Source organism: Hemiscyllium ocellatum, chromosome 32, assembly GCF_020745735.1.
Source record: "Hemiscyllium ocellatum isolate sHemOce1 chromosome 32, sHemOce1.pat.X.cur, whole genome shotgun sequence".
NCBI lineage: Eukaryota > Metazoa > Chordata > Chondrichthyes > Orectolobiformes > Hemiscylliidae > Hemiscyllium > Hemiscyllium ocellatum.
Genome location: NC_083432.1, coordinates 21,164,009 through 21,188,724, shown reverse-complemented (window position 1 = coordinate 21,188,724; position 24,716 = coordinate 21,164,009). Strand labels below are relative to the sequence as shown.

Genomic DNA, 24,716 nt, shown 5'->3' with positions numbered 1-24,716 from the left:
TGTGTGGGATACTCTCCAGTTTGTTGATGCAGATTCAAACGGCCAAATAGCCTCTTATTGCATATTTCAATTAAGTAATGGCTGATCATCTAATTCACTGCTAATTTCCTGCAATATCTCCATATCCCTTGATATTATTTTTGCAGTTTTTTCAGCTGTTAAATCTAGCCTTCTTTAGAGGTGCCAGTTGATTGTGAATTGACTGCTTCCTCTGAGGGTCTGTACACCAGGGGATACAAATCTGGCTTCCTAACATCAGAGGATACGAATTGCCTGGGTATTCTGTAGTGCACAAATTTAAATATGTACTCCACTGATGTTGATATGCTGTTCAGGAGAGTCGGCGGGCATATACTGTTCTTTTTTGTGGTTAGTTTAGGTGCAGAGATTGCAAACAAATTAGCTGCTTCCATATCCCTTTGATATCAAAGTTTTAAAGGCAAAGATTAGATATTCTGCATTTAACATGTTTTATATATAGCATTATAGGGATTTTCTTTGATCATTCAAATCACAGAGCTAGCATGTAGGCTTCCAAATCATGAAATCCCAGAAAATAAGCTGAACAGAACCAGGAAAGCATCGTGACCTGGAACCAGAGGCTAGTTCTAATATAGTCTTAGTATTGTTGTTGCTAACCACTTCAAAAACGATCATGTTCTCTAAGGAAATTAAAATTGCATGTGACTAACACAAGAATTTCTTGCCCAGAATTTTTTATATGATCCTAAAAATAAACCTGCATCATAAACACTTTAAAGGGGAGAAGCTGTATCTATTCATAACACCTTTTCAAGTGCTGTAACAACTTTCCAATCCCGCCTGATAAATTGTGTAAACTATGTGAACATCCTGATATCAGGTATGCTCTTTGTTTTTAATCTACAATCCACTTAAGGTGCAACTTTTCAGTGCATGCAAGAAAGTGAATACGTAGAGTGAACGACAACATTGTTCCATGTGTTTTGCTTTGTTGTTTTTTTCTGTCACGCGGCATCAAATATTGTTTTCATCCAATCACACATGCATTCCCAACTAACTCTACAGTTTAGTGATTTCCTTCGCAGCTTCCCATGACATGACATAACTCTCTCACTCTTTGAACCCAACTCTACTGCAATGGACTAATTCCCTGTTCCATCTCTAATTGCCATGATGCATCCAGCAGTGTGCACACAGTGGCTATACATAGCGGAAAATGAGACAATAGTAGAGAGAAGGTTTTGTATATACACAAAGATGAAAAATTAGACAAAGTCAAAACCAAAAATACTGAGTATTAATTGCAAAGAATAGAGAATTGCTACAGTTACTGTCTAAAATGTGCAGTTTTGTTTTAAAAACATTTCTCAGTTTTTATGTTCTCTTTCTTTACAGGGGATATTAACTATATGGAGTTTGCAAAGCGTCTGTGGGGTGACATTTACTTTAACCCAAAAACGTAAGTTTGAACCCCTCATTTTGGTTCAAACCTTTTGATCCTAATACCAAAAGAAAGCTGATCTATGTTATGGCCATTTTTATAAAAAATTATGCTTGTCAAAGTGAAAGATATTGGTGGTGGGAAACGGACTTTATCTCTTTCTAGGAACTGGGGTCAGTTATGATACAGATGAATAAAATATTCCATTTGCTGTTCCATCACCAGGCCCTAGACATGGAAGGGTAACATCTGATTCTGTGGATGTGGGCATCACTTAGACATTCAGCAGCTGGAAACTGTTCAGAAGAGATTTATCAGGATGTTTGAGTTACATAGATAGGCTTGATAAGCTGGGACGTTTTTCACTGGAGCATAGGAGTTTGAGAGGCGTCCTAATACAAGTTTATGAAGTAATGAGTGATATAGTTAAAGTTAACGGTAGTTGTCCTTCCCTAAATTGGGGGATTTCAAGTCGAGGGGTCACATTTTTAAGGTGAGAGGACAGAGATTTAAAAAAGACGTGAGGGGCAAATGTTTTACATGGAAGGTGGTTTGTGTGTAGAATAAACTTGCTGAGGAGGTGGTGGATGTGGCTATAATTAGGATGTTTAGAAGACATTTGGATGAGGACATGAATAGGAAAGGTTTGGTGTGATATGGGCCAGGAGTAGGCAGGTAGGACTAGTTTAATTTGGGATTATGTTCATCACGGATTGGTTGGACTGAAGGGTCTGTTTCTGTGCTGTATGACTCTTACGACAAGCTTTTTTGAAGGAGTGATGAGCCTCTTGAATCCCTGCAGTCCATATGCTGATGGTTTTCCCACAGTGCTGTTAGTAAGAAGTTTGAAGATTTTGATCCAGAGACATTGAATGCTGATGTTCAAGTTGGGATAGAACATAAGCCATACAAAAAGAATTTACCATTCAGCCCATCGTGTTTGCTCCAACATTCAGTCATGGCTGATATGTTTTCTCAACCCAATCCTCCTGCCTCTCCCCACAATTTTTGATCCCCTTACTAATCAAGAACCTGTCTATCTGTCTTAAATACATCAAAGACTTGGCCACCACATCCTTCTTTAGTAATGAATTTCGCCATCTTCTGGCTGAAAAAATTCTTCCTCATCTCCGTTCTAAAGTATCATCTCTTGGCTCTGAGCCATCATGTTTTAGTGTCTCCTACCAGTGGAAATATCTTTATTTCCACTCTGTCCAGGCCTATTTGGATTTTGTAAGTTTCATTGCTATTCCCATTCATCCCTGTAAATTCCGTTGAGTACAGACCCGAATCTTGGCAGCTCATGTGCCAAGGTCTTTATTCCCAAGATCATTCTTGTAAACCTCTTCCGGGCACCCTCCAAGGCCAGAACATCCTCCTTTAGATATGGGGCCCAGAAGTGTGCACAAAATTGCAAATGTGGTGTGACCAGAGTTTTATTCAACTTTAGCAGTATATCCCTGCTCTTGTATTGTCACTTTCTTGAAATGAATGCTAACATTGCGTTTGCTTTCCTTTCTGCCAACTGAACCTGTATGTCAGTCTTGAAAATCTTGAGGTGGGACTCCTGAGTCCTTTTATGCGTCAGATTTCTGAAGCCTTTCCCCATTTAGAAGGTAGTCTCTGAGTTTATTCTTTCGGCCAAAGTGTGCAAGCTCACACTTTCCCACATTATATTCTATCTGCCACTTAATTGCCTACTCCCCTAGTAAATCCTCTGCAGCCTCCCACTTCCTTAACATGACTGAACCCGCCATCTATCTTAATTTCATCTGCAAACTTAGCAACAGTGTCATCAGTCATCATCTGGATCGTTAATATATAACATGAATAGCTGTGATCCCAACACTGGCCCCTACGGAATTCTGGTAGTCACCAGATATACGTGACTTTAAGCTTTTTGAACCCCTGCAGCTCTTGTTGCTGTAGATAGGCAAGATCAAAGCCTTGGATATTGCAAAGGAGCCTTGATGAGGGGTTGCAACATTGCAAATGTAGGTAGTATGTACTGCAATAGTTGTAGATAGTGGGTCAGTTAAGGAGACTGTGTTTTATTCTGGTAGTGTTTATTTTTCTTGCATTTTGATATAGTTACACACATCCAAGTAAAAGTTAACCTCTAATTAATTTCAAGAATTATAGTAGATACAATTTACAAATGAATACAGATTTGAAAAATGTGAAACATCTTACCAACAAAACAGTGGATTATTTTCTACGTGGCTTAAACATCTGTGCAGTATCCAACTTTCCATAATCAATACCACTGAAGGCATATCAGTCAAGCACCAGAAATGGGAAATGACCTGTTCTTAAATAATGTGAGGATACCTTTGTATTACAAGTACAACCTTAAAATGAAGCAGTTTTACTTTGGAGCTACATTGCCAATGCAGTACAAATGTAACCTGAATTTCGAGTCAGAACTCAACCTGCAACTAAGCTAGAATCACAGTGACTTCTCTCCAGTGTCAGTTTTGACTTTATATTTTAACATCAACATGGAACAGTGGCTCCTCATCAGTGCCAAATTTGGAATGTAAGTGCACTCTAGGCAATTTGCCCTGCACTCCACTGGGACATTTTCCAGAGGCTAGCTGTGTAACATTAAGCTAAGTGTTTCTTAAAGTTTGATTTCCAGCTGATGAACACACAAATATATTCTTGTTGCAGACGGAAGTTTACCAAGAAGGCACCGACCAGCAATTCTCAGAGAAGTTTTGTGGAATTCATTTTGGAACCTGTTTACAAGATTCTTTCTCAGGTAACTATATCTAAACAATTGTTGGCACACTACATGGTGTATACGTTTATTATACTAACATAACAGACAGTATATAAATGATAGAGTTTCAAGGCAATAATTTAATCCAGATTAAAATCTTACAGATGCTGGAAGTTTGAACAAAACAAAGGTGAACTGTTGTGATCTCTTTATAGCCATTAGTTGACTTATTTCAATTTACCTAAACCCCCCCTATTATGCCCCTTCCACCGCCCCCAAAAAACTTTTTAATATCCTATTTATAATTGTTTAACTCAACCTCTGATATGAAAAAATGTGAATGATTAACTGTGTTCCATCAAAAAACTACATGATGAAACATTTGTTTATTAGCTGCAACTGGACACCCAAAAATGTTTGACCACATCCATGCTTGATTTCGTTTGCGGTGTAGGAAACCCTTTCTGTGGGAGTGAGTCAAGGAAAAAATGTTTCTTGTGTTTTCATACAAGCTTATAAACCAAGAATGTAGATTTTCATTCTGCTGAGAAGCTTATTAAAGCTTTCTACTTGCAATGCACAGGTTGTTGGTGATGTAGACACCACTCTGCCACGCACATTGGATGAGCTTGGTATTCATTTGACAAAGGAGGAATTAAAGCTCAACATTAGGCCATTGCTGCGGCTCGTCTGCAAGAAATTTTTTGGTGACTTTACAGGTAATTTAATGCTCAGCTTCTAAAGATTGCAGGAAGTGTTGTATATTTCTTGTTAGCTTGATGCTTAGTTTGCAATGAAAACTGAATGTGCTCAAAATTTAGAAGAAAATAGAAAATTGAGGAAGGAGAGTCTGCATTAACTGGGTGAACCTTTTTTAAAAGAGTGACCCCATTCTTAAAACTGCTTGAAGAGAGTATATATGATATATAAGTGGAAAAGACTGCTCCAAATATTTTTACTCTGAGTTTCATGGAAGAGTACACAAGTGGTGCTTTAAAGGGACATGGCTAAGGTGAATATTTTAGAATTTTAATTCTGCATTTTAATATGAAGAAAACTCTAGACTGTTCATAAATTAAGCTGTTGGAAATGAGCTTGAAAAACTTAAATTTATTTTATTCACAACTTTTTCAAATCTGGATGATTCAGCACTTAATATTTTCAAGTTTATTAACTGCAATGGTTCATATGTAATTTCTATCATTGGTTAGTCGTAAAGATTTGACTGCAGTATCATAATTTGTAACTTATTATGGCAATGCAGTGACAATCTTTTACCTAATATCTACTGAATTATATTTATCCATTCAATCTCTTTTAGAACCTGATTATAAACAAAGATAATCCAAAAATGAGAATATATGATTCAGTTCAGTGGATTTGAGGCATTCTGTTTTAGTGTGGATATAGTAGGCTGTCTTTATGGGAGAGGTAGTGTAGAAAATTTCCTGTTACTACTTGATGTTATCTCTACTTACTAATCCTCAATACCCAGTGTAATTTTTCTACAGGGTTGGTAGATATGTGTGTGCAACACATCCCATCCCCACAGTCCGGTGCAAGGAATAAAATTGAACATACATATACAGGTAGCCTGGATTTGGATCTTGGCGAAACTATGCTTGAATGTGATCCTGATGTAAGTGAAGTTTTCTTTTAAAACAATCTTCTAAAAGCTTTTACTGGTAATGATTTTTTTTAGTCTGTATAATCCAATAATGATGCAACCAATAACCTGATCCATGCTGATCACCTGAAAATGCCAGGGGCTAACACCACTTTTTCATATCTGTTGCCAGCTCAATGGAGAGATTAAGAGTTTGAAGTATTTTTTTGGTGGTATTTCATCTGTTGTAAAGAGCTAACTGCTATGATACTTGTTTTCTTGACCAATGTTTCATTTTGTCTGTTTACTGTAACTTGGTATGATGGTGGAAACCCTTCCATAGAATCCCCAGTGTGGAAATAGGCCCGTCAGCCTAACCAGTCCACAACAACCCTCCGAAGAACAACCCACCTAGACCCACTCCCTCACCCCACTATCCTATATTTACCCCTGACTAATGCACTAACCTACACATACCTGAACATATTATGGGCAAGTTAGCATAGCCAATTCATCTAATCTGTGCACCTTTGGATTGTATTTTTTTGTTATTGCACAGGGCCCTCTGATGTGCCACACCACTAAGATGTACAGCACAGAGGATGGAGTACAATTCCATGCATTTGGTAGGGTGTTGAGTGGAACCATTCATGCTGGGCAGCCAGTGAAAGTACTCGGAGAGAACTACACACTGGAGGATGAAGAAGATTCACAAATTTGCACAGTTGGTAGGCTGTGGATTTCGGTTGCAAGGTGCTTAATCAAAGTGTTTCTACTAATCAGTTTGGCTGTGAATTTGAATGAAGTGGATAGCAGTTTCCATTCTAGATCTACAGTCTGCTTTCTAGATGATATGAAGTTATGTATAGTGAGCATCCAAAGAGACCTGGGGTTCAGGTGTGTAGATCTTTTAACGTGTCACAAACGGGTGCAGAAAATAAGCAAGAGAGCTCATGGAATGCTGGCCAGACTATTCAGAACAGAGTGTGGTGCAGAGGAACCGCGATTATCCAAATGAGATGGGCAGGACAACAAGTTGTCTATGAAGTCTGCTCCCCTTTCAGGAGACTAGGCAGCAGTACACCATGGGCTACTCCTGTTCCTATGTTCCTATCACCACTGTTGCATTAAAACAAACATATTGTTTGTTAGACAGTCCCCCCCCCCCCAAAAAAAATCCAGATATGTGATATTAGTCACTACTCTTGAAAATTGTTTCCATTGCTCTTCTTTGTAAAGGGAGTAAAGTTAGTTAACTTGTTATGCCCCAATTTATTTGGTTGTTATATCTATCTCGTTTATTACTTTGCCTGATACAGTGGATGGATTGCACATTGGCTCCCATGTAGAAATCTGTTGGATGCTAAATAATTCACAGAACCTTGTCCAAGTTATTATTTTCTTGCTGTTCCTATTGATTCTTCATAGAATACAGCATTACCTATCTGACAAGGTGGTTACCGTGGCCAGATATTTGATAATTCCATTGAAGCATTTATTAAGAATTGACTGAGTGACATAACTTGGTGGTTTTAGCATAATAAAAGAGCTGGAGGTACTTCACATGTATTATACAATGATACTTGATCTACATAAACTGACAATAGAACAGATGACCAAATGTTTAGTCAAAGAATTAAGTGTCAAAGAGAAAAGAGAAGTACAGTGGCAAGATGCCCAAGTTTAAAGATGGAATTTTCCTTCTAAACTTTCAATTCAATGAAAATACTGGGCTCAATAGTACCTCCCTTTGATGCCCTGGACTGGATTAGAAATGTATCTTGGTCATGGTGGGCACTTATCCAGGGCCTTGATGTGCAGCACAGGCTTTCAGTGCTCCAAAATCTTAAACTGATTACAACATAACAAGTGAAGAATGCATTCAGCATGGTGCCTCCCACTGTTGCCTGAGCTTCCAATTCACTAAGGCAACTTCAGGCCAATCCATATCAAACAATGTGCTCTAAAAATTCAGCTCCTATTTTGAGAGTTATGAAAAATGTCAACAGGGCCAGCTGAGAAAATTTGCAAGAGTGTAAAACAATTAACATCATTATAAATTAGCCAATTCATCTAAGTATACAAATTAGGAGCAGAATTAAGCCACTTGGTGTCTCAAGCATGTACTGTCATTCAATAAGATCATGATCTAAGCATTCTAAAAGAAGAAATCCATTCACCCTATCAACCTATTTTAATGAAGCTTTTGTAGATAGCTCCTGGATCTGGATCTTTGCCAAAACTAATTGTTTCTTCCTTAGTCCGTGCCCTATCTGTGTAGACTTGAAATCATTGAAATCTGTACACTTGATTTTTAAAAATATTGTTTGTAGACTAATAGAACAAAAAACAGGTCTCAGTATTAAGCAGCATAATTGCATATCTGACTGGTTAACGTACAAAAATAGATTCATCATTGATTTACATAATTATTAAATCCCTCACTGTATTCTCCTCTAACCTAAAAATGTTATGGTTTATCCTTCAAGGTATCATATAGAGGTTAACAGAGTTCCAGCTGGTAACTGGGTGCTCATAGAAGGAGTAGACCAACCCATTGTAAAGACAGCAACCATCACAGAACCAAGAGGCAATGACGAGGTAAAGCACATCACTGACATTAAAGATAGCATCTGAAATTGAATTTGTTCAAGAATGAGGGCAGCACGGTGGTTCAGTGGTTAGCGCTGCTGCCTCACAGCACCAGGGTCCCAGGTTCAAATCCAGCCTCGGACAACTGTCTGTGTGGAGTTTGCACATTCTCCCTGTGATTGTGAGTTTCCACCGGGTGCTCCGGTTTCCTCCCACAATCCAAAGATGTGAAGGTTAGAAGAATTGGCCACATTAAATTGCCCATAGTGTTAGGTACATTAATCAGAGGTGGGTGGGTTGCTCTTTGGAGGGTCGATGTGGACTTGTTGGTCCAAAGGATCTGTTTCCACTCTGTAGGGAATCTAATCTAATAAATTATAATAAAATACTTTTTGTAGATCTGGAGACAAAAACCACAGCACGTAGATTAGATTAGATTCCCTACATTATGGAAACAGGCTCTTCGTCAGTCCAATAAGTCCACACCAACCCTCCGAAGAAAAACCCTATATTTACCCCTGACTAATGCACCAAACACTATGGGCAATTTAGCCTGGCCAATTCACCTGACCTGCACATCTTCAAACTATGGGAAGAAACTGGAGCACCTGGAGGTGACCCACACAGAGAGAATATGCAAACTCCATACAGTCACCCAAGGCAGGAATCAAACCCGGGTCCCTGGTGCTAGGAGGCAGCAGTGCCAACCACTGAACCACCATGATACCCCATGTCTGTGCTATGATTTACGGGTGTTTGCCATGGAACTGATCAGTTAATTGATTGCTTAAAATTTGCAATCACTGGTAAACTGGTAAATCTTAAAAAAGAAATGCCCTGACATGCAATGCAGTGGGAGTAAACTTATGTACAGATTCTATTGATTGTTGAATGTAAAATTGATAGGAAAATCACAGGCACAGCTCAAAAGAAAATTAAATAGTATTTGGGTTATTTCTGGGCAGAATGTTCTAAAACTTGAAGATATATGAGCAGAATCAGCCCATTGAGTCTGTTTCACCATTCAATCATGGCTGATATGCTTCTCAACCCCCTTTTCCTACTTTCTCCCTTTATCCGCATACTGATCAAGAATCTATCTACTTCTGTTTTAAAAACTCTTAATTTTCCAGCCTTCTGTGACAATGAATTCCACAGGTTCACCATCCTCTGGCTGAAGAAATACCTCCTTATCTAGGTTCTAAAGACAAGGGTCCTAGTCTTTCCTGCTAGTGGAAATATCTTCTCCATGTCCACTCTATCTAGGCCTCTAGGTATTCTGTAAGTTTCAATGAGATCCCTATTCTTCCTCAAGTACAGACCAGAGTCCTCGTGTGACAAGCCCTTCATTCCAAGGATCATTCTTGTGAACTTCTTCTGGACCCCTTCCAAGTCTCCTTAACATAGGGCCCAAAACTACTCATAATACTCCAAATACAGTCTGACCAGAGCTTTATATGGCTTCAGCAGTACATTTCTGCTCCTGAATTCCACCTCTCTTTGCATGAATGTTTACATTGCATTTGTCTTTCTAACTGCCAACTGAACCGTATATTAACCTTAAGAGAATCCTAAATTAACATTCCAGAGCCCCTGTGTTCTTAAGATTTCGAAAGCCTTTACCCAATTAGAAAATAGTCTATGCCTCTAATCTTCCTACCAAAGTGCACAGTCTCAATACTTGCCTGCATTGTTTTTCATCTGCCACTTTGTGCACTCTCCTAACAGGTCCTTCTGCAGTCTCCCCACTTCCTCAGTACCACCTGTCTCTCCACCTATCTTTGTGTCATCTGGAAATTTAACAACAAGACCCTCCATTCCTTTGTCCAAATCATTAATGTTGAACATGAATAGTTGCGATCCCACCACTGAGCCCTGCAAAATTCCACTAATCATTGGCTGTCATCCTGAGAAAAACTCTTTTATCCCCATTCTCTGCCTTCTGCCAGACAGCCAATCCTCTATCCACGCCAGTACCTTGCCCCTAACACCATGTGCTCTTATTTAGCAGCCTCTTGTGCAACATGTTATAAGTGGTCGTCTTGAAATTGAAATAGAGCATATCCACTGCTTTTCCTTTGTCTGACTTGGTAGTTACCTCCCCAAAGAATTCTAATAGATTTGTCGGACTTGACCTTCTATGACAAAGAGGTGCTGATTTAGCCCTATTTTACCATACACTTCCAAGTATTCCAGTCTTATCCTTAATAATGGATTCTAAAATTTTACCAAAGTCTGAGGTCAGGCTAATCAGCCTATAATTTCCTGTTTTCCTGCCTCCCTACCCTCTTAAACAGGTGTATAATCTTAGCCATTTTCCAGTCCTCCTGGACCATCTCTGACTCCAGTGATTTGGAATGCTGCATAAAATTCTGGGCACCCTTGTATAGGAAGGATGTTCTTAAGCTTGAGAGGGTGCAAGAAAGATTTACAAGGATGTTGCTGGGACTGGAGGCTTTGAGCTATAGGGAGAGGCTGAACAGACTGTGGCTTTTTTCCCTGGAATATCAGAGTCTGAGAGGTGACCTTTATAAGGTTTACAAAATCATGAGGAGCATGGGTAGGATGTATAACCAAAGTCTTTTTCCAAGGATTGAGGAGTCCAAAATTAGAGCATACAGTTTTAAGGTAAGAGGACCAGATTTCAAAGGGACTTAAGGGATAACTTTTTCAGGCAATGTGATGCATGTATGGAACAAGCTGCCAAAGGAAGTGGTTAAATTACAACATTTAAAAAGGCATCTGGATGAATATATGAATAGGGAGTGTTTAGCGGGAAATGGACCAAATGTTGGCAAATGAGACTGGGTCAAATTGGGATGTCTAGTCGGTGCAGATGATTTGGACCAGAGGGTCTGTTTCTGTGACTCTGTGGTTCATCAAAGATCGCCACCAATGCTATCACAATGTCCTTGGCTATTTCTTCAAAACTCTGGAGTGCAATCCATTTAGTCCATGTGATTTATCCACATTTAGACTTTTCAGCTTCCCTAGCACCTTCCCCTTAATGATAGTCGTTACATTCACCTCTACCCCCGACTGTCTTGAAGTTCTGGTTTGGGGCTAGTGTCGTCACTGTGAACTGACACAAACTACCTATATAGATCCTCTGCCATTTATTTTCTCCCCATTATTATTTCTCCGGCCTCATTATCCAGCGGTTAAGTGTCCACTTTTGCTACTCTCTTAATTTTTTTATTTATGTAAAAATTCTCTTGCAGTTTTTCTTTATATATTACTAGCTAACTTATCCTCATTCCATATTCTCCTCCCTTATTCCTTCAAGGTTTGTGCAAAGATTTGTAGCTCGGGTGCTCGTTGTTGTGGTTCTGTTCGCCGAGCTGGAATTATTCCTTTTTTGAGTTTTTCTCTTTAATTTTAAAGGCTTCCATCTTCTGGCTTCCTTCTAATCTTCACCACATTGTGTGCTTTTTCTTTTTCTTTCGTGTTGTCTCTAACTTCTGTTGTCAGCCATGGTTACCTTCTCCTCCTTTTAATATGTTTCTTCATCCTTGGGATGAATTTCTGTGGCATTTCCCAAATAAGCCCTCAAACTTCCTGCCATTGCTGTTCCATTGTCTTCCCTGCTAGGCTACATTTCAAGCAACTCTGGCCAGCTCTTCCAACATGTCTTTGTAGTTACTATTACTTAATTAATATACCATTTTATCTGATTTCAGTTTCTCTTTCTCAAAGTGCAGGGTGCATCCTGTCATATTATGTTCACTGCCCCCTCAGCATTTCCTTCACCTTAAGCTCCCTAATCAAGTCTGCCTCAGTGCACATCACCAAATCCAGAATTGCCTGTTCTCTAGTGGGCTTTACAACAAGCTGCTCCAAAATACCATCTCTTTGACATTTCATGAATTCCTTTTCATGAGATCAGCTCCCAACCTGATTTTCCCTGTCCACCTACATATTGAAGTCCGTCATGTTTACAATAATAGTGCTTTTCTATTTCTTGTTTTATTAGCGAGTTTTGAGAAGATTTGTAGCTCAGGTTGAGGTTCTGGATGTAGGTTTGCTCGCTGAGTTGGAAGGTTCATTTCCAGATGTTTCGTCACCCTACTAGGTAACATCTCCAGTTGGCCTCCAGGTGAAGCACTGCTGATAATTCCTGCTTTCTATTTATATGTTTGGGTTTCTTTGGGTTGGTGATGTCATTTCCTGTGGTGGAGTCATTACCTGTTCTTTTTCTCAGGGAGTGGTAGATAGGGTCTAACTCAATGTATTAGAGTCCAACCGGAAATGATTCCCCCACAGGAAACGATATCATCAACCCAAAGAAACCCAAACATATAAATAGAAAGCAGGAATTATCAGCAGTGCATCGCCTGGAGGCCAACTGAAAATGTTACCTATAGAGTGACAAAATGTCTGGAAATAAACCTTACAGCTCAGTGAGCAAACCTACATCCTGTTCCTGCTTTATTATCTTCCACTCATTCAGCTTGGAGGCCTTTGTATAACTCCCATTGATGTCGTTTTCCTTTACGGTTCCTGAACTCTGCCCACACAGATTCTAGGCTTTCCAACTCTATATCGTTACTTGTATTGATTTAATTTCATTTTCTTACAAACAAGTCAACCCTACCTTTCTGCCCATCTGCCTGTCCTTTTGATAGGACACATATCCTTGGATATTTAGTTCCCAGGACTGATCCCTTTTGCAGACATGTCTCTGTGGTATCAACAACATCATACCTGCGAATTTGAATCTTTTCTATAAGCTTATTTACTTTCTCTCTTGTACTGCATGCATTTATGTACAGCACTCTCAGTCCTGCATTGATTGCCCCCCTTCTCATAGTTGTCCCCTTATCTAGGGTGCCTGAAATTTGATTCATAATTTTCATGCTCTCTGTTCTATTATTTGTTCTAGAAAGTTTAATAACCTCTGCTGAGTCCTTCATCTTTAGGTTTTTCCATGAAACTGAACCCCCCTCCCTGGACTTTAATCCCAGTATGATTCAGGTGCAGCCCTTCCCGTTGGAATAGCTCCCTCCTTCTCAGGTACTGTTGCTCGTCCAATAATTTCAAACTAGTTTCACCCAACACCAGTCTTTGAGCCACACATTTTGCCTCATTAATCTTGTTGACCTTTAACTCATAGCTCAAGTAGTATTCCAGAGATTATTACCTTGTTGATCCAGTTGCTAATTTAACTCCAAGATGCTCATTTCTCTCAGCAGAACCTCTTCCCTCTTTCTACTTATATCATTTTTACCAATATTGTCCATGACAACTGGATTTTTCCCCTCCCACTCCAAGTTCTTCTGCAGCCCAGATGAACTATCCTAAACCAGGCAACACAGCCTTTGGGACACTCAAACCTGGCCAGAAAGACGTGTCTGTTCCCCTGACTATACTATCCATGATTACAATTACATTTTTCTCCCCTCTTTTGAATGGCTTCACGTACATGGTGCTATAGTCTGTTTGTTCATTCTCCCAATACCTCTACTCATCCACATGGAGCAAAGAGCTCGAACCTGTTAGACAAGCTGAGGCTCCTTCAACATTACCTCCTGGATCTCTCTACTGGCCTTGCTTGTAGTCACACCTTCTTGTCCCTACCACTATCTGAATTCAAGGTTGGCCTTGCTTTGGTATACCAAGTTTCTCTTGTTTCAGACGTAGAAATTAATGCCTTGCTAATGGTCATGTCTAATTTCAGGCTCAGATCTTCAGGCCTCTCAAATTTAATACAGCATCTGTTATTAAAATTGCTGTGGAACCAGTCAACCCATCTGAGCTTCCGAAGATGTTGGATGGTTTAAGAAAGGTTAACAAAAGCTACCCATCACTAACTACTAAGGTATGAATACAAATAACATTGCAGAAAAGTTGTTTTTATATGCTCAAAGAAAAGTTTTGCATTTATATCATTTAAGGAATAGGAATATTCCATATTGGCCATTGGTGGTGCTTGTATGTTCAGCAAGTTCAAGGCTCATCTTTCATATGAACTCAGCTTTTTTCCAAACTCTGGAGAACACAAGCATTTTACAGCCATTAAAATATGTTTTGAAGTATAGGTGCTGATGCAGTGTATGAAATGTGGCAGCAGGTTATGCACAGTAAAGACCCACAGATGGCAATTAGATGCTGATAAGAAGATCTGATTTCTGTGACTTGAGAAAGAAGTATTGGCCCAAACAACAGAAAAGTTCCCTGCTCTTCGCAATGAAGTTATTGGATCTTCAAAGTTTATGCAATAAGTCAGACCAGACTTCAGTTAATATCTCATCTTAAAAGCAGCACCCATGACAATACAACGCTCCCTCAATATTTAAGTGTAGATTTTGCTCTCAAGGCTCTGGATTCAGTTGAACACACAATGTCTGCTTCAGAACAGGAGTTCTGTAGGTGATTCACTTTCTAATTTCAGGACCATGTTAACTATCCAAAGTCTTCATACTTTGAGCAGCATTACACTTTATTCTTTTTTGCCAGTGTTTGCAAGAAAATGCTGTTCTTTGGATATTGCATTGTGCAGAAGTGGTGGATCAAGTAAACATAATGAGGTTTACCTCTGGATAAATGAAACACAAGGTGTGCTCAATTGAAGACTTTCTAACCCTATGAAGCAAAGATTTTTTTTTGTAGTTGAGAAATATTGACCTGCAAATAACTGAAGCATTTTGAGGTTGAATTGGTTTTTAAAAAAGCATTGCCTGTTTGAAATAAAATGTACGTACTGCATTAAATACTGCAGACTATTTGGACACTGGAACATAGTTGAACTGGCAGTATTCTTCACAGGAGGTGGGAATAGGAACACTTTTTCTACAGTTTTAACTATTTGGTTACATTTGTACCCTACTCATTCAAGTGTGTTTATTTACAAAAAAAAAATTGTTGGAAACAACATTTTCCTTTCGTTTTCCTGGAGTACAGAAACAAGTTCCATCTTACATTTGCTGTTGACTACCTTGATTTTATGGTTGAATTTTTATCCTTTAAAATTTTGTAAATATGGCCTGTGATTTTTGGTCTGCTGTTCTCTAACAATTTGGAAAAATTATAAAATGGCAAAACTGTTCAGTCCCTTTTCATAAAATAGTGTTGATTATTTTCATTGTCGAAGAGTGTGGTGCTGTAATTCCCCTTTATCAGTTAGTAAGGATCGAGATACTTCTGTCATCATTTACTTGACTTCGAGCATAGATGATGGAAAAGAGTGAAAAGTCATGAAGAAAACATTGAATATTTTAACTATTCTGGAAGGATTCATAAGTATTATATCTGTTGAGCTCTAAACATGTCACAGAGTCCACAGAAAATCTTTCCCACTCTTAAAACTTATGGTAACAAAAATATTATTGCTGTCATCACAAAGAGTAAAGTGAGCAATTTTACTCTTTAGTCGAGAGTGTGTTGCTGGGAAAGCACAGCAGATCAGGCAGCAACCAAGAAGCAGATGAATTGACGTTTCTGGCATAAGCCCTTCATCAAGAATGAGGCTTGTGTGCTGGGGGGCTGAGAGATAAATTGGAAGGGGTGGGGTTGGGGGAAAGGTAGTTGAGAAAGCAATAGGTGGATGAAGGTGAAGAAGAAGGTGATAGGTCCGGAGGGCGGTGCTGAGTTGGAGGCTTGGGACTTGGATTATGTGGGGGGGGGGGGGGGGGGGGGGGGAAGGGGAAATGCTGAAGCTGTCGAAATCCACATTTACTCCGTGTGGTTGCAGGGTCCCAAGGCGGAATATGAGGCTTTCTTCCTCTAGGCATTGGGTGGTAACAGTTTGGCAGTGGAGGAGGCCCAGAACCTGCATGACCTTGACGGAGTGGGAGAGGGAGTTGAAGTGTTCAGCTCCAGGGCAGTGGGTTGTTGGGTGCATGTGTCCCAGAGATGTTCTGTGGAACGATCTGCAAGAAGGTGTCCTGTCTCCCCAATGTAAAGGAGACCACACTGGGTGCGATGGATGTAGTGGATGACATTGGTAGAGGTACAGGTAGATTTCTGACGGATGTGGAAGGATCCCTTGGGGCCATGGACAGGAGTGAGGGGAGTGGTGTGGGTGCAGGTTTTGCACTTCCTGCATTGGCAGGGGAAAGTGCTAGGAATGGGGTGTGGGCTGTAGGGAGGAGGATGGACCTGACGAGGGAGTCGAGGAGGGAAAGATCTCTCCGAAGCGCTGATAGGGGTAGGGAATGAAATATGTCATTGTGGTGGTGTCCGATTGGAGGTGGTGGAAAGGTTGAAGGATGATGCGTTGTATGCAGAGGTTGGTGGGTTGGAAGGTGAGGACCATGGGGGTTCCGTCTAGTTGCGTTGGGAGGGTTAGGGTTCAGGGGTGGTGGCGCATGACGTGGAGGAGATGTGCTGGAGGGCATCGTCAACCATGTGGGGAGGGAAGTTGCGATCATGGAAGAAGGGGGCCTTCTGGGCATCTTACACCACCAAACCAGGAGCGCCTCATATTTTGCCTTGGGACCCTGCAACCACACAAGATAAATGTGGATTTCAACAGTTTGCGCATTTCCCCTCCCCCCACATTATCCTAGTTCTAAGCCTCCAACTCGTTACTGCCCTCCAGACCTATCCATCACTCTTCCCTCTGACCTATTACCTTGTCCCTCACCTTCATCCACATATCGCTCTCTCCTCTACCTTCCCCCCCATTATTTTCTCATCCCTGGCCGAAAAGCCTCATTCCTGATTTTAGATTCCCTACAGTTAAGGGCTTGTGCCCGAAACATCTATTTGCCTGCTCCTTGGATGCTGCTTGACCTACTGTGCTTTCCCAGCAGCACACTCTTGACTCTGATCTGCAGTCCTCACTTCCTACGAATTTTATTCTTTACCCTAACAATAATAACCATTCATTTATGTCTGCTTTCTCCCATGAAAGGTGGAAGAGTCTGGAGAGCATGTAATACTGGGGACTGGAGAACTTTATCTGGACTGTGTAATGCATGACCTTAGGAAGATGTATTCTGAAATTGATATAAAGGTAATTCTCCAAAATTGCAACTTCAAAACCTATGAGTGGTTATTTATATTTCTTTATGGTAATACATGCTTCATGTAAAATTAATTGTTGCTGTCTTAGTAACTGTTATTTCCTTCTTGCAGGTGGCTGACCCTGTTGTAACATTCTGTGAAACTGTTGTGGAAACCTCATCTTTGAAATGTTTTGCAGAGACACCCAACAAAAAGTGAGTTTCTCACGTTTCCTGCATGCCTCATGCTACCATAAAAACTACAGCTTTTAGTTTCCATTAAGTTGTAAAGCTGCAAGTGAATCATTTGCTTTAGCCACAAATCCATGTGTGAAACATCTATATTGTTTCTGAATTTGGCCAAACATTCTCTACTGTTGTTTAATGACCAGTTGCTAAAGTTGTTTTAATCAATTTTCCCTTTTGTAAAGTGGTGGATTAGCAAAAAGCTGCTGAATTTTCACCAAAAACCCATTTTACCAAAAGGTTGAAAGTTCATACTCATTGTTTTTTCATGTCAGCATTTGGAGTAGCCTGCCACATCGGTTTAGTTTGCTACAGAAAATAGACTGAGGTTTTGCAGGTTATACTTTTATAATTGTTGCTGTCTCGTTATGGAGGATGCTGTGGTTCTGTTTGCCGAGCTGGGAATTTGTGTTGCAGACGTTTCGTCCCCTGTCTAGGTGACATCCTCAGTGTTTGGGATCCTCCTGTGAATCGCTTCTGTGATGTTTCCTCTGGCATTTATAGTGGTTTGTCTCTGCTGCTTCCAGTTGTCAGTCCCAGCTGTCTGCTGCAGTGGCCGGTATATTGGGTCCAGGTTGATGTGTTTGTTGATAGAATCTGTGGATGAGTGCCATGCCTCTAGGAATTCCCTGGCTGTTCTCTGTTTGGCTTGTCCTATAATAATAGTGTTGTCCCAGTCGAACTCATGTTGCTTGTCATCTGCATGTGTGGCTACTAAGGATAGCTGGTCGTGTCGTTTTGTGGCTAGTTGATGTTCATGGATGTGGATCGTTAGCTGTCTTCCTGTTTGTCCTATGTAGTGTTTTGTGCAGCCTTGCATGGGATTTTGTACACTATGTTGGTTTTGCTCATGCTGATTATCGGGTCCTTTGTCCTGGTGAGTTGTTGTCTGAGAGTGGCTGTTGGTTTGTGTGCTGTTATGAGTCCTAGTGGTCGTAGTAGTCTGGCTGTCAGTTCAGAAATGTTCTTGATGTATGGTAACGTGGCTAGTCCTTTGGGTTGTGGCATGTCCTCGTTCCGTTGTCTTTCCCTTAGGCATCTGTTGATGAAATTGCGGGGGTATCCGTTCTTGGCGAATACGTTGTAGCGATGTTGTTCTTCCCTTTTTTGCAGTTCTGGTGTGCTGCAGCATGTTGTGGTCCTTTTGAACAGTGTCTTGATACAACTTCTTTTGTGTGTATTGGCTGGTTGCTTTCGTAGTTCAGGACTTGGTCTGTGTGTGTGGCTTTCCTGTCTATCGACAAAACCCTAGCCACAGAAACAATAGCCAACCTGCTGGACATACAGAACAGGCAACAAGATGGCGAACAGATTACAGAGGAGGAAGTGCTGGATGCCTTGAAACGGTTGAAAGTGGATAAATCCCCAGGACCTGATCAGGTGTACCTGAGAACTCTGTGGGTAGCTAGAGAAGTGATTGCTGGGCCTCTTGCAGAGGTATTTGTATCATCGATAATAAGGTGCAGGAAGACTGGAGGTTGGCAAACGTGGTGCCACTGTTTAAGAAGTGCGATAAAGACAAGTCAGGGAACTATAGACCAGTGAGCCTGACCTCGGTGGTGGGCAAGTTGTTGGAAGGAAACCTGAAGGACAGGATGTGCATGTATTTGGAAAGGCAAGGACTGATTCAGGATAGTCAACATGGCTTTGTGCGTGGGAAATCATGTCTCACAGACTATATTGAGGTTTTTGAAGAAGTAACAAAGAAGATTGATGAGGGCAGAGCAGTAGATGTGATCTATATGGACTTCAGTAAAGCGATCGACAGGGTTCCCCATGGGAGACTGATTAGCAAGGTTAGATCTCATGGAGATCTAACCATTTGGATACAGAACTGGCTCAAAGGTAGAAGACAGGGTGGTGGTTTTTCAGACTGGAGGCCTGTGACCAGTGGAGTGCCACAAGGATCGGTGTTGGGTCCTCTACGTTTTGTCATTTACATACATGATTTGGATGCGAGCATAAGAGGTACAGTTTGTAAGTTTGTAGATGATGACACCAAAATTGGAGGTGTAGTGGACAGCGAAGAGGGTTACCTCAGATTACAACAGGATCTTGACCAGTTGGGCCAATGGGCTGAGAAGTGGCAGATGGAGTTTAATTCAGATAAATGCGAGCTGCTGCATTTTGGGAAAGCAAATCTTAGCAGGACTTACACACTTAATGATAAGATCCTAGGGAGTGCAGGTCCATAGCTCCTTGAAAGTGGAGTCACAGGTAGATAGGATAGTGAAGAATGCGTTTGGTATGCTTTCCTTTATTGGTCAGAGTATTGGAACTGGGAGATCATATTACAGCTGTACAGGACATTGGTTAGGCCACTGTTGGAATATTGCGTGCAGTTCTGGTCTCCTTCCTATCGGAAAGATGTTGTGAAACTTGAAAGGGTTCAGAAAAGATTTACAAGGATGTTGCCAGGGTTGGAAGATCTGTACTACTCGGAGAGGCTGAACAGGCTGGGGCTGTTTTCCCTGGAGCGTCGGAGGTTGAGGTGTGACCATATTATAGAGGTTTACAAGATTATGAGGGGCATGGATTGGATAACTAGGCAAAGTCTTTTTCCTGGGGTGGGGGAGTCCAGAACCAGAGCGCATAGGTTTAGGATGAGAGGGGAAAGATATAAAAGAGACCTAAGGGGCAACTTTTTCACGCAAAGGGTGGTACGTGTGTGGAATGAGCTACCAGAGGATGTGGTGGAGGCTGGTACAATTGCAACATTTAAGAGACATTTGGATGTGTATATGAATAGGAAGGGTTTGAAAGGATATGGACTGGGTGCTGGCAGGTGGGACTAGATTGGGTTGGGATATCTGGTCAGCATGGATGGGTTGGACCGAAGGGTCTGTTTCCATGTTGTACATCTCTATGACTCTATAAACAGACCTAACGATTTTAGGTCGAAAAAGTTAGATTTTATAAATAGCTGCAATTGTTTATTCCTGCAATTCAAACCTTTTCTAAAAGAAATTGATAATCGATTAATAATTTCACTGCCTCAGTCCACTACTTAATGCCTGATGTTTTGCTATAACATACATATCTCATCCAGCTTTCAAACAGTGCAGTCTAAAATGTGTCGAATGTGATTGAATTTGTGTTTGTGGAAACAATTGCATTCACACATGCTTTCTTCTCCATTGTTACCTGTAAATAGGCAATTGAGGGGAGATTTTGAGGAACTGATGATAGTAAACAAAGAGAGGAGAGAAAGACTAACAAGAACATTCTATGACCTTAGGTTTGACTTTGAAGGACACATTCATACCCGCAGGCTTTGATTCTGTGTCTAAGTAGATAACTAGGTTTTTTAGTTTAGCAATCTTTGTTCATCTTTGTTTATAATCTTGATCCACAGCAAAGTTCTATGCTGAATTTCTTCAAATTTAATAGGATATTTTAAGGTTCGACCTTATTCCGTTTTAATTCTAAAATAGAAACTGAAGTACATGTAAAATAACTTGATTGAGGGAAACCAGATTGGCACTTGGTAATTACTGTGCTGCACTAATATCTAGCCTGCAACAGCATTCTTGGAAATCCGAGGGCATGTTATGGATTTGGTTACACCTGGTAGTAGATATTGGGAGGTGAGGAGAATAGCGGGGAGATAATAGAGTAAGGCTTAAAAGAAAATCTGTGAACCTTAGCACATAAAACATACCCCAAATATTATGTTTTTCTCTTCCTTCCCAAAAGGAATAAGATCACAATGATTGCAGAACCCCTGGAGAAAGGTTTAGCAGAAGATATTGAGAATGAAGTTGTCCAAATTACCTGGAACAGGTATGAAATGCATAACTGCCAATTGGGTATGTAATTATTTGTAATGTATATGTGGTGTATTTGTAAATAGCACATTGTGAAGTAAGTGCAGCTAAGTGATAGAAACATTTTGACATAATTTGTTTGCAAAGCAGAACTTGAGTTATGTACATTGTTATTTTAATGCACCAAATTGGCCTTTAAAACTATGTAATTCAACTTTCTTTTGTACCCAACTACAGGAAAAAACTGGGTGAATTTTTCCAGACAAAGTATGATTGGGATTTATTGGCTGCCCGTTCCATTTGGGCCTTTGGACCTGACACAACAGGCCCAAACATTTTGGTTGATGATACATTGCCATCAGAGGTAAATGTGTAAAAACAAAAGTACTTTTCACAACAGCTCTGTTATTTGTCACAAATCATTTCCATGAAATGTAAAGTTAAAAATGAACTAATTCTGCTCAAGTTCAGTGTAAAAAAAAGCATAAATCTTGAACTGCTTGAAGCCACATTAAGCCTTCCTGGTGTGTTTATAAGAAGTAAATTCCAGTGTAGCATCTGTTGTACACTAATTACATTGCAATCATCTTCCAAAGCCACCTTTTCAACATAGTTTGAGTATTTTTAACATGTGCATTTTTCATACTTGTAATTTGGAAAGTATTTGATCACAGAATTGTTAAATGCAGAAGGTGGCCACTTGACCAATATTTGCACCAGCTCTGAGTGTTTTGAGTTAGTACCAAACTCCTGCCTTTTCCCAGAACCCTGCACACTTGAAAAAAATTATCCAGCATCCTCTTGAAGGCCTGAATTAAACCTCCATCCTCCTGATGGTAATATCTCATTTTTGGAGCTGTTTGTTTTAAGTTCTAACTTCCAGTTACTTTTTTGGGTTTTAGCTACTAAGATTTAATGCTTCGTTATTGAATTTACAATAAATATTGTTTGGGTTTTGCAAGAAGATTGAATTGATGTTGTTCTGTTATTTGAATCCTTAATCCATACACAATCATAGAAGGAATGTTACAGTATCCAGGTACTGATCAAAAGGAAAGACAGAGACTGAAACAGCTATGCTTCACTGGCAAGGTGTTAAACCTCACAGATAATATCAAAATTTTAAGATTTAACATGATTTGGGCCTAAAAGTGAAGAATCCATTAGTTAGCTAGCATGGCAGCTGATGTTAGCTCACTCATTCTGGAGCTGGGGAAATCACACCAAGTTTTACTTCTTTGCTATAAATATTTAACTTAATAAACTTAGTAATCTGAATGAGCCTACATTAGACTAACCTGTATATTGTTTTTAAATTGGTCCTCTTGTAGGTGGATAAAGCACTTTTAGGTTATGTGAAAGACAGCATCGTCCAGGGATTCCAGTGGGGAACTCGAGAAGGACCACTTTGTGATGAGCGTATGTATTGACAAGCAAGCAACAAAAGCAATATGCGCAATATTTTAGTAACTGGTAGAATCACTTTTTTAAATTCAAGTAATAAATTATAAAGATATTGTTAATACGCAATATAAAACAATTGCAGATGATGGAAATCTGAAACATAATATGCTGAAATCCTCCCCATAGATGCTGCCAGACCTGCTTAATTTTACCGGCAATTTGTTTTAACTTTGATCTTTGTCTTGTTACAGTAATGTTGTTGTGTTAGTCAGCCTAATAAACGTTAGTGTACAAATTTAATTGATCCCTCATATGTTCCATTGTTTGTTTCTGTCACAATTTGATGTACTTTGCTCACTGACTCATACCTGGCTCTCATAACTCCATTGCAAATCATTGCTTTGGTGAGTTATATGGCAAAAATAACCCAGAATGATTTTATTTAAGTGTTGATAATCTGGAGCTCTGTGATCTATGATTAGAGTCATACCTAACACAAAAGAAAGTGGTTGTGGTCATTAGGATAATCAACTCCGCTACTACGGGAGTTATTCAGGTAGTGTCCAAGGCCGAACCATCCCAACTGTTTCATCAATGATCTTTCCTCCATTGTAAGGTCAGAAGTGGGATTTTGCCTGATGATCGCACAGTATTCAGCAACTCCTCAGATACTGAAGCAGTCCTTTTTTCATGCAACAAACCTGGACAGCATTCAATCTTTGGCTAATAAATGGCAAATAACATTCATGGCACATAAGTGCCAGGCCACAGTCATCTCCAACAAGCAAAATTCTAACCAATGCCACTTTATACTCATTAGTATTATTATTGCTGAATCCCTGACTATGTAAATCCTGGGGTTTATAATTGACCAGAAACTGAATAGGACCAACTGTACAAATACTGTGGCCACAGGTCAAATCAAAGGCTGGAAATTCTGCTGGAATTAACTTAGTTTCTGATTTCACAGCTCATACTTCCTCTACTAGGCACAGTTCAGAAGTGTGCTGAAATACTCTCTATTTACTTGGATGATTGCAGCTCCTATAACATTCAAAGAAAATGTGCCACCCAGGTTAAAGCAGCCCATTTGACTGGCACCCCCATCTGCCACCTTCTACATTCATCCTCTGCACCATTGACACACAATGACAGCAGTGTGAACCGTCTATAAGATGCACTGTAACAGCTCAGCAAGCCTCTTTTGACTGCACCTTTCAATCTTACAATCTCTACCACGTAAAAGGACGTTGGCATCAGATACATGAGAGTGTCACCAGCAGCAAGCTCTTTTTCAACATACACACCATCTTGACTTGGAATTATATTGCTGTTCCTTCATGGCAGTGGGTCAAAATCCTGAGAGTCCCTCAGCAGTGCGGCTATTTCTCTGCTTTATTCATGAAGGTAGCTCACCATCGTTTTCTCCAGGGCATTTAAGGATGGGCAATAAATGCTGGCTAATCCAACAACCCTATGTATACAATATTCTCATCCTGCAGTGGGAAGAGGCATGGTTGGATGTGAAGTCACACTAACATTCCCCTGTAATTCCATGAAGAAAAGAGATTTCTCGCTTCCCTGAGAGGTTAGAGTGTTGGAAAAGGAGTCATTATATAATTCCTCAGAGTGACAATGGTAGGAAACAAACTTTGACTGCAACTGAAAAGTTGCACTGAGAAATCTAATACTTTGATTTATTATTGCCATATGGGCAAGGTGAAGTGAAAAGTATTGTTTTGTGTGCTAAGCAGACAAATCATACTTCATGTAAGTACATCAAGGTAATAGAACAGAATGTACAATATAGTATTACAGTTGTGGAAATGGTGCAGAGAAAGATCTGTTCACAAGTCTGATAACAGCATAGAGTCATAGAGATGTACAGCATGGAAACAGACCCCTCGGTCCAACCGTCCATGCCGACCTGACATCCCAACCCAATCTAGTCCCACCTACCAGCACCCGGCCCATATCCCTCCAAAGCCTTCCTATTCATATATACATC

The 24,716-nt window shown here is 40.1% G+C and overlaps 1 protein-coding gene across 2 annotated transcripts in view; it reads left to right on the top strand.

Moving 5' to 3' along the window:
* Positions 1 to 24,716, top strand: part of eftud2 (elongation factor Tu GTP binding domain containing 2) — a 95,622-nt gene that overhangs the window by 65,120 nt on the left and 5,786 nt on the right. For both annotated transcript variants that reach the window (XM_060848904.1, XM_060848903.1), the window contains 12 exons: positions 1,378 to 1,441; positions 4,097 to 4,187; positions 4,732 to 4,867; positions 5,660 to 5,787; positions 6,314 to 6,507; positions 8,244 to 8,355; positions 14,024 to 14,164; positions 17,201 to 17,302; positions 17,425 to 17,507; positions 21,234 to 21,320; positions 21,542 to 21,668; positions 22,636 to 22,723. In XM_060848904.1, coding sequence (XP_060704887.1) covers positions 1,378 to 1,441; positions 4,097 to 4,187; positions 4,732 to 4,867; positions 5,660 to 5,787; positions 6,314 to 6,507; positions 8,244 to 8,355; positions 14,024 to 14,164; positions 17,201 to 17,302; positions 17,425 to 17,507; positions 21,234 to 21,320; positions 21,542 to 21,668; positions 22,636 to 22,723 — 1,353 coding nt within the window. The remainder of the gene's footprint in view (positions 1 to 1,377; positions 1,442 to 4,096; positions 4,188 to 4,731; positions 4,868 to 5,659; positions 5,788 to 6,313; positions 6,508 to 8,243; positions 8,356 to 14,023; positions 14,165 to 17,200; positions 17,303 to 17,424; positions 17,508 to 21,233; positions 21,321 to 21,541; positions 21,669 to 22,635; positions 22,724 to 24,716) is intronic.